This window comes from Cygnus atratus, chromosome 2 (genome assembly GCF_013377495.2).
Source record: "Cygnus atratus isolate AKBS03 ecotype Queensland, Australia chromosome 2, CAtr_DNAZoo_HiC_assembly, whole genome shotgun sequence".
Taxonomy (NCBI): domain Eukaryota; kingdom Metazoa; phylum Chordata; class Aves; order Anseriformes; family Anatidae; genus Cygnus; species Cygnus atratus.
The window spans coordinates 46,338,103-46,348,289 of record NC_066363.1 but is presented as its reverse complement, the minus strand read 5'-3'; the positions used below and the strand labels follow the sequence as shown (position 1 = coordinate 46,348,289).

General features: G+C 42.5%; 1 protein-coding gene across 1 annotated transcript; it reads left to right on the top strand.

Annotated features, from left to right (window-relative positions):
• Positions 1–4,239: 4,239 nt before the first annotated feature.
• On the top strand, positions 4,240–5,295 carry LOC118249572 (C-C chemokine receptor type 8-like). Its single transcript, XM_035549655.2, has one exon. The coding sequence runs from the start codon at positions 4,240–4,242 to the stop codon at positions 5,293–5,295; it is 1,056 nt and encodes a 351-aa protein (XP_035405548.2).
• Positions 5,296–10,187: the final 4,892 nt, after the last annotated feature.

Sequence of the window (10,187 nt, the reverse complement as noted above, 5' to 3'; positions counted from 1 at the left end):
CCCACAGTGATATTTTCCATGCATTTTTAGCCAGGCTGGTAGCTGAGGAGCCAGTGCACAGCCAGGAGCCAGGACCCGCATTTGTGAACACACCAGTTGTTATTTATCTGCACTGCCTTCCAGACCAGCTGTGCTGTCTGCCCTTGCTCCTGCCAAGCGGCCTGTTCCCCTGGATGCCTCTGGTTCCTCCCTGTCCCCCAAAGCAGGCATCTGCCATTGGTTTCCATCATCGTTATTATCGTCCTTCGTGCCGCAGTTCCCAAAGCCACCCCCGTGCTTCGCACCTGCCTGTGGGGATAATAACCTTCCAAAGCCACATTTGTTGTTTTCTAAACTCATCTTTGTTCCCTTCCTTTTGCTGCCTTGGAGAAATCAGACACTGTTTCACATTTGATAAATCTTTCTTTGTTGAGACAAGCCTGAAGGGCCAGCTGTGGGTCAGGAATATCACCCAGCCAGAAGCAGCACAGGTACACAAACCTTTCTGAAAGCCAGACAGAAATGTGAATATCATTTGAAACACAGCAAGGCTGCTCTAGAGGATGTTACACGAGGCACTGTAACTCTGCTGTTTCCCTCCAAAACACTTCAACTATCACCACAGTTTTTCCCCCCCTTCCCTTTACCAAATCATCATGCCTGTCCCAGGCTCAGTCCTCTCTGGTCTGCCAGAAGACTTCCTCCCGCCACTGCAGTCACCAGCCCCCTCCACCCATCATTTATCCTTTTACACTTTAATTGAAGATCTTTCCCTTGTCTTCGAGGTCCTGCATGTTCCCCTCTGCACCATGTATGCAGCATCTGATGTTTCCCTGCTGTCCTGCCACATTTTGTCTGGCCACCTAGAATCAAGACCAGAGGAAATACACCACTGAAAGATTTCCCAATTAAAAATACACAACTTGAATGAACTGAAATCTTTTTACAAAATCTTAACACATTCAAGAGAAAATAGCTCAAGAAAAATTATAGTAGTCTTTCTTGTTCTAGGAAATGTATGAATGTTTTTAAATGCAGATATGCTTTTAATGGAGGCTTTCATTCTTTTATTGGCTTCATGTCAAATCACCATTTAATTTTTTTGTATGTGTTAATAACTTATCATCCAAACTAATGCAAAAAAATCCAATGGAAGAAGTGGCACCTTTAGACGGCTGATGTTTTGATCATAAGAATTGAAAATTGTCTTTAGTGGCCTTTAAAACCAAAAAAGGAAATATAACAGAGTTACATTGTGTTATATCATTGCTTGTAACAGTGGGACATACTATTGACATATTATTAATCACATAATTAAAATATAAAGAATATAGAGAAGAAAATAAAATCAAGTTCTACTACAACAACATTCCAGAAATTAATTCTGCAACAAATGAATATATAAGTAGATAAGAGGAGGTGCTGACTCTTAAGCAATAGGACAAGCTGGGTACTTGGAGGCAGAGTGATGCCGTGGTGGTTGTCAGCACTGTGAACATCCCGTGGGACCGTCCTGTTCTTTCTGACTGTGCTAGTGACTCATGCCAGGTCCTTCACTAGGCTACTACTTTCATTTCCCAGCCCATTTTCTCACTTTTCATTCATCTGTCTGCGGAATTTAGCTGTGCTCTTCTTTGGCACTGCCTTTCACCATCCATGTACACAACAGCTCTCAGGCTGGAAAGCTACGTGGTGCTGGAGCTGCTATCTGCTACTGAAGAATGGGTTAATAACTTTAATGACTGACATGCTCTGGGTCTGCCACATGTTTGAGGCTTTTGGGTTCTCTGTGCTCCTGTAAGTCAGGGAAATGGTGCTTACCCATTGCTAAGATTAATGGATGAAAAGTATATAATTTGCCTGACTTATAAAGCACTATCGTAATTTACAGCAATACATGAAACAACTACAACAACAAAAAAAGATTTCAGGAGACTGTGTAAAAGAAAAATTTTCAAGCCTGTTCTTGTTCTGCTATTTTGTCCTTGACCACGTGTCCTGAATGCACTAAAATATACTTTAAGGAACACCAAGGAAGCAAAGAAACTCTAAGATATCTCCACTTGAACACAAGCTGCGCAAAAATGATTGCAAAGATGTAGCTGTGAGTTCTCATTTTGCTCAGAGTTAGTACATTACTAATAGAAAGGGACTTAACCAGGCTTCAGTATGCAGGTTGTTATCACCTGAAAGAAAAGAAAAAGTAAAATACGCTTCTTGGAAATCATATATCAGCTTCTGTAAAATGCTGCAGAGCTGTCAAGTTTAATGGATCTATACAAATTTCTTCAGGTCTAGCACTACTTGTGTCTAGCATTACATGTTCTCTAGTGGACACACCTCAACTTTGATATTTTTCATTTAAATTAGAGGTGGCTGTGAGAAAAGGGATTTTTACAAACTTACATTAAAAAGCAAGCACCTCTTATTGTGCTTGTACTGTCTTCAGAAAGAGCCGTAGTTGATTTTTGTTTCACAGAGTGTAATTTTAAGCCTTCTCATCTCTTTTCCTGTTTACTGCAGCTCCAAACCCTTCTCTGTGTCTCAAAACCTTATCTGTAACTGGCAGCTGCCCATCCAACACCTGCTATCACCAAAACCACCAGCGATGGACTAAACCTCCTGGGAACTCACAAGCCTGAGAGAGGACAAGGACACGGCAGAAGGGGACCGGGGACAACTGAGAGCGTGAAGGCTTCTTGCTGCCCAGGGTAGAGACCATAAACGTTTAATCTGCTGCTCTTGAAAGTAACAGGTGAGCTCTGGTAACCAGGGGAAGGGAGCCTGCGGTGGTTGTACCTCTCTTGATACCCACTGGAAAGCTGCTTTTTTGGTTTGACCCTTTTGGCCAACTGATGCAGGGAGGGGAGAAAGTGGGAAGTGCTCTATCCTGGTCAAGAGAATCAAAGGCATTGGCCATGTGAAGTCTGAGGTAGAGCATCACCAGGCTCTGTTCAGACAAGCAGAATCACGTCTGAATTCTGCCAAAATTGGACTTACTAGATTTATATATCTGTACCTATATGTCTACAGATCTATCTACGTATCAGATGAACATAGCTATATATTTATATATCTCTACATCTATATATCTCTATGTAACTGTATATATATGCATATATGTATACACCTATAACACAGTATTCATTACATTTCGATAATTTCTGACTTCTGCTTGTTGAACCTTTGGACTGCTCTTAACGGGTCCCTGACAGACACCTAAGAAGCATAACCACTGCTTCACAGCATGTCAGGGTTGCACAAGAAAAGAGATGAATAGCATTAACAGTAAATATTTTTGATGAAGGGCATAAACAGCCATTATCTGGTGACTCAAAATCTCAACATTTATGCGTGAAATCCAAGCTGAAATTAATAATACAGATGTCCTACCTGAAAGCTGAATACAGGAAAGAATTGCACTGTCAAGGTAGATTGCAGCCCTGCCGTTCTGTGATTGCTCATTATTCCTGAGCAAGGAGCTCTGCAGGGCTGGGTGCTGTATTTGTAACAGGTTTCTCCACAGTGCATGTGCTGATTGACTTTGGTTGAAGCGGGCCTGGTGCCCCCAAAAAGCTGGGGCAGCTCAGTGAGGCACCAGCAGCATCCACACCAGGAGCAGAGCGCAAGTACCAACTACATCCCTCGCTGTGCCACACATGCAGATGCTCCTGTTTCCCTGCAGCACGTACGCTGCATTTAATGAATAAATCACTCTCATTGGTATTATTGCTGCTGTGTAACAACATTGATTACTCCATGTGATATTTCTCCGCATCAGTCTGTTTGAAACTCTTTTGAAGTATGATCTACCTGCATGCCAGCACAGCGTAGGTGAAATGCACAATAAACATGCAAGTGTCCTAGCAGCGACAAGCCAAACTCATCTGAAACAGTGTCTTTTGAAAGAACTGTACTTCTTAAAATGTGAATGCTTTACTCTACCAACCAGATCCTTTTTTATGGTGGTCAGGAGGTGGCATCTGAAAAACAAACAAACAAACGGTGAGTAAAGCACTGACTCACTTTTGGAGAGCATGTAAAATGACTTTAAAGCTGTATTCATTGCAATTCTTCAGAAATGACAAAGCAAGTAACACCCTTTCACCCCCTCCCCCCCCCCCCAAATTATTTTGGTGTTTTTTAAACTCAAGAACTGAAGTTGGCCAAAAGAGGCAGGAGTGACAAACTGAAGAAGCCACCAGGGAGGTCCATGCCAGGACCCTTTACCTCTTGCTCTCTCTTGCACAGATGTCTGAGATGAATCCCACAAGCCAGTTCATCAGAACAACAGAGTACGACTATGGATACGATGAAAATACTGCTCCATGCAATGAAGGAAACAGCTTTCGCAGGTTTAAATCCCTCCTCCTGCCCATCCTTTACTGCCTCGTGTTTGTCTTCTGCCTTCTGGGAAACTCCTTGGTCCTTTGGGTTCTCCTGACCAGGAAGAAGCTGATGACGATGACTGATGTCTGCCTGCTCAACCTCGCGGCCTCTGATCTCCTCTTTGTTGTGCCTCTCCCTTTCCAAGCCCACTATGCTTCAGAGCAGTGGGTTTTTGGCAACGCTATGTGCAAGATAATGGCTGGCATTTATTACACGGGTTTTTACAGCAGTATTTTCTTTATAACCCTCATGAGTATAGACAGGTACATAGCAATTGTCCATGCCATCTATGCCATGAAGATTCGGACAGCCTCTTGTGGCATAATTATCAGTTTAGTCCTGTGGCTGGTGGCTGGCTTGGCTTCTGTGCCCAACATTGTGTTCAACCAGCAGCTGGAAATCGAGCAGTCTATGCAGTGTGTCCCCACGTACCCCCCTGGCAGCAATACCTGGAAGGTTGCATCTCAGTTTGCAGCCAATATCTTGGGCCTCTTGATTCCCCTCAGCATACTCATTTGCTGCTATGCCCAGATACTGAAAAACCTGCGAAAATGCAGAAATCGGAACAAGATCAAGGCGATCAAGATGATTTTCATTATCGTCATTGTTTTCTTCCTCTTCTGGACCCCCTTCAACGTCGTGCTGTTCCTGGACACCCTGCAGAGCCTGCACATCATCAACGACTGTCAGGCCAGCAACCGGATCGCCCTGGCCCTACAGCTGACGGAAACCATTTCCTTCATCCACTGCTGCCTCAACCCCATGATCTACGCCTTCGCTGGGGTGATGTTCAAGGCCCACCTGAAAGGACTGCTTCAGTCCTGTGTCCGTGTCCTCTGGAGCTCCACCAGGGGTTCTGGGGCCACTCAGTCATCTTCGGTGCCCAGCCAGCTCTCTGCCTGCTCTGACAGTGCAGGGGTACTCTGAGCCCACCCAAGATCCCTTTCCCCAGAGTAAATGGCTGCCCCAAGCACCGGCACAGCCCCCGAGGCTGCACCATGTGTGCAGTGTCCCTGCAGGGTGACCCATGTGCCTGTGCTGCCTTTTGGGATGTGCTGCCCAATATGGCACAATAAGCAGCAATGTGAGCTTTCAAAGAGCACCAGTGTGTTTGTAAAATGGTGATCCTACACGCTTGCCACGTGGTGATTTTTAATTAGATCACTTTTAATACATTTCAGCAAACAGGATGCTTCCTCTCCTACTTGTTTTCTCCCTTGTTGAACGCATTGTTCCTGCCTCACCCCCAGCTATGCTCTGCTTTGCAGAAGCTGCTCCCCGCACGAAGCCCTGAGTCCCTGGGACAGGGGTGGGACTCCCTCTGGGAAGTGGAGAAAGGAACAGGTATGGGATGGATTCACATTGCAAAGAGGGGCCGGCGATGGTCACCCCTTTGCCTCCACTCCCAGACAGAGGCCCCCTTGCGTGGGGCTGCATCAGGTTGCTGAGGGACTCTGGGACATCCGCTGCCACCCATAGCAGCCCTTGGGAGCCCCATCTTCAAGAACAGCAGAGCAGCACCTCCAGGTGCCCCCTGTATTTGCCACATATAGAGGCACAAACACTTGCATAAGGTACCATCGAAGCAGCCTCACCATCTGTGTCCCCTCTGGAGGCATGGGCCCTCCAACCCTGTGCCCCAGCATTTGCTGTTCAGTGTAAATATCACAAAATGGAACATAGCGCATAGGCTCTATGGCTCTTTTTTTTTCCCCATACATTTTTTTCTGCCATTTTAGAAATGTTTCCTTTGAATAAATGTATTAACTGCATCTTTGTATGTCTCAGCTCCTGAAAGGTTTTCTAATGACTCCCAAGCTTAGATGAAGCTAATGAAAGGATCCTTTTACTGTTTTTTTGAGCTGGTATCCTGTAAAATACATCTAATGGAATTCAGAGGTGTCCTGCAGCTTTTCAGCAAAAGAAGTTATGTCTCCAGCTCTCTGCCAAGGAAGATTTGTTCTCAAAATCCCAATAAAAGTTCACTGTGGAAAAAACAGCATTTATGTTGAGGTTATTTTTCTGTAAACAAAAATGTTAAAGTTAACCAAGAAGGCATCTGAAACTGTGAAAAACACAGCCTGGGTATTGTTAAAGACAGAATTTTCTAGGCTACTAAAATATATATTCTGTTTACTCAGTTGTAGCTTTCCTTCTGAAAATATAATTGCTTTTTTATGTTTCTCAAGAATTTAAAACGCATATCTAATTTGAGTGTCAGAAGATTTTTGCCATTAGCTACTAAGTGTAGAAAATACTCCTTTCATTTACGTTAGATAGTACAATTAATTTTTCTAGATTTTATTCCTCAATGGGTAAGAAAAGCACTACAGCTTAATTATCATATTTTTACTTCTCAGAAGACTTCTAGGTATTTAGAAACAAAGCCCTCTGTTGATGTGTTTCGTTGGGTTTCTTTGTACTGTGCTGGCAGTTTGATGATTAAAAAGATACATAGGCTAACAGCAGGTCAGATGCCTTTCCCCTGTGGCTAGAATTTTGCAGTTTGGGTGAAAGTATTTCTGTTTAAAATGTTCAGTGACATTTACTATCTTACCCATAGATGTTTTAGGCAAAATGGAAGAAGCAACAGATTTTATTTTTTTATATACATTCTTTTGTTATCTTTTATTTTGAGAAAAAGTGAAGAAGGAATTTTTTTCTGAGCAGCTCTCACATAACGACACTTTCCCATGCAGCTTAGATGGCACAAAAGTTGGCAGTCAGGAGCCAGGCTTCCTGGCTGCAGGGAAAAGACATTGATCAAATAAGAGACCGGGGTCCCATCAATCCTGCATATGACTTACAGCACCAACAAGTTGCCTTCAAGCGTAGAAAGTACATGTGGGGAGTGACCTTCACTTTTTAGGCTTCTAGATTTCAGGGAAAAGATAATTTAATACATAACTTAATGTAGTAGTCTGACTGAAATTGGGCAGGTGTGAAACAGGAAATGATTCACCCCAGATCAAGTTGTTTTATTGATAGTTGTGAAAAAAAAGGCCAAAACAAAGCAAAGACTGCTTTTAGCTAAAGTTAGTATTCAATGACTCTCTGATTTTAAAACACAGATCTGGATTATATCTGCAATCTTGTTATTCAGAAGAAATGATCAGGAATAAGAAATAAGGTCTCCAAATTCTTAGTTTCCAGTAAGTGTTTAATTGCCTTGCTGAATTTGAAATCATGTAAAGACAAGAAAATTTTTTAAATCACAGAAATTCACTGTAATTTTTCAAAGACCATGCACCTTTTATGTTGCTATGTCATTCAAAGTGATACAGACCAGGTATGCCCCAGACACGCACAATTCTTTCCATCATCATCATGAAATTCTGTGATCTTTAAGTGTGAAATTAAAATGTGCCAAAGACATTTGCATCAATAATGCAGCGATGTTTTCGGCAGTAGACTAGGATTCTCTCTAGGTTACAAGACAATCACAAGGGCCAAAAGGGCCAAATTCTTTGTTTCTACTACTATTTTTTTTTTGGTCCAGCTCTGAAATCACTGGAAAGGAAGAATAATATCAGAATTTATCCCAAATGATATGTGAAGCCTTAAACAAAGAAGTTAAAAAGTAGGTTTTGCTGGACTTACTGTAGAGCTTGCTTCTGCTCTATTTGAAACACTGGTATTTAAGAATCCAAAAGGGTACATACAAATCCCCACCCTCTCCTCAAGCGTACTTCAGTATGGTTGATCTCTCTGAGATCATGATCACAGATCCCAAGGGACACTTTTCCCTTCAGAAGGCTCATTCTTTGTCTAACATGGCTGCAAAAAAGGAGCTGGTATGCTCCTTTTACCGTGTGAACTACCAGAATGGAGAGACATCACCCTAAGTACTCCAAGAAGCATTGTGCCTCTTCTCTAAACATGAAATGTTATTTCTGATGTTGTAAAGCCACTGGATTTTATGTTGTTCTTACATGCAATCAGCCAGGAAGGAATCCAGGGAGACACTAAGAAATACTCAGAAGTTTTTGCTCTTCTATGCACTGAAGTTGTTGTGGGTAACAGCACCATCAGATCAAAAATGAGGTGAAGCTCTACACTACTACTATACCATTAAGGAACTGGTACTGCCATTTCCTCTGATACACATTCTGTTTTATGTAGAAACTTGTCAACAGCAATCTGCCCTTTTTTCGCAGTCATAATATTCTCTTGGAAAAAAAAGCAGGTAGTAGATGTACCATTTCCTCAGTTTCAGTGGTTGTGACATAAAAAATAATTATGAGGAAAAAATAAGAATTTTGCAATCTACTCATAACCAGATTGCTGGAATCAGCAAATTTTCATGTACTGAGATGTCATCAGCTGCAAACACCACTGCGCAAGCACCAAGAAACATGCAGGTTTGATGTCACTTGGATTTCCTGGTGCTGCATGTGGAAATGTGAATATGTATGTCAAAATACCTTGCCCAATCTTGTTAATTAAGTTAGTGGAAAGTTGATCATTATCATGGAGAGATGGAATAAAGAGATTATTGCTGTTCTGTGGTGGCTTTACTCAGCTGGGCAGCTGAGCTCCACCACAACCGCTCTCTCACTCCCCCTCCTCAGAGAGAAAGGGAGAGAAAATATGATGGAAAGGGCTCAAGGGTTGAGATAAGGACAGGGAGATAGCCAAGCAATTATTGTCATGGGTAAAACAGCCTCAGTGTAGGGAGAGTAATATAATTTATTACCTATCACTAGTGGACTAGCAAAGTAAGAAACTAAAAGCACACTAAAACCACCTTCCCCCCCTCCACCCTCCAGAACCAAACTATCACACCTACGAGTGATGCCAAATAGCCAGCTAAAGTGCTAAACACCACTTTTCATGTTTGATAGCATTTCCCTAGCTAAGTCTAAAATGTATCTGAATCTGTTTAAACTTTCCACATCTTGATTTTCATCTAACGTTTCACAACCCTCCACTTTCCTGTTTCATGTTCTCTGCCCTTTTGTAGTTATGATACCTTTGACACAGCGCCAGGAAAGTCTGATCTTATTCTAGCCCAAGACCATTTGGTAGCACACAACAAAATATCCGAACATCTCCCAGACTTTTAAAATAACTAAAATACAGTAGAACTGTGCAAAGCAGTGCAATGGAGAACTGGGAGAGAGAGAGAGGCAAAGAACATCATGAAAGAGAGGTGCTGGCAGTGATTCCTGCTGGCTTTTCTCCAGCTTGAAAAGTGGGAAACAACCCATAGAAACCACCTGCCAAAGTGACATCAGAAATCATGCAGTACTTTGGGATGATATAACTATGAAAGAAAGTGACATTAAACTTTGTTTCATAATATTAAACTACTTAAACTAATCTCAGTGAGTTTGGGAAACTGTGAGTAATTGCCTCCAAAAAGCTGAAGAGTTTATTCACACTCCCACCAGCAGTACTTTGCTACCAACTAGATGCTGAGGGCAGTGGTCTCCAGACAGACCCCTGTCCCTGGCAGCCCCAGGCAGCTTCCCAGCCCTGGGAACACGCACTCTTGACAGGTTAGGCTCTCTGGCAAAAGGCATGTGAAATTCAAAAGGCGTTGCAGATTACTTGACAATAATGAAGTTCGCTCACAAGTCACACATGCTGCTAGACCTAGAACTGAAGACCTTTTCTAGTGAAGACCTAGAAAACAATGTGCTTTAGGTGCTAGAAATCACTTTTTTTTTTTTCCCCCAGCACAATTTCTAAAATGTGCAGTTCAGGGCCATGAAGAAAGAAATTTCAAAACAAGACATGTGCCAACATAGCAAATATAAAGGCACACTGAGGTGGTTTCACCCAGCTGGGAAGCTGAACTCCACCACAACCGCTCT

Excerpts from the sequence above, each read along its gene's own strand:
- LOC118249572 (XM_035549655.2), top strand. The coding sequence starts at position 4,240 with ATGAATCCCACAAGCCAGTTCATCAGAACAACAGAGTACGACTATGGA.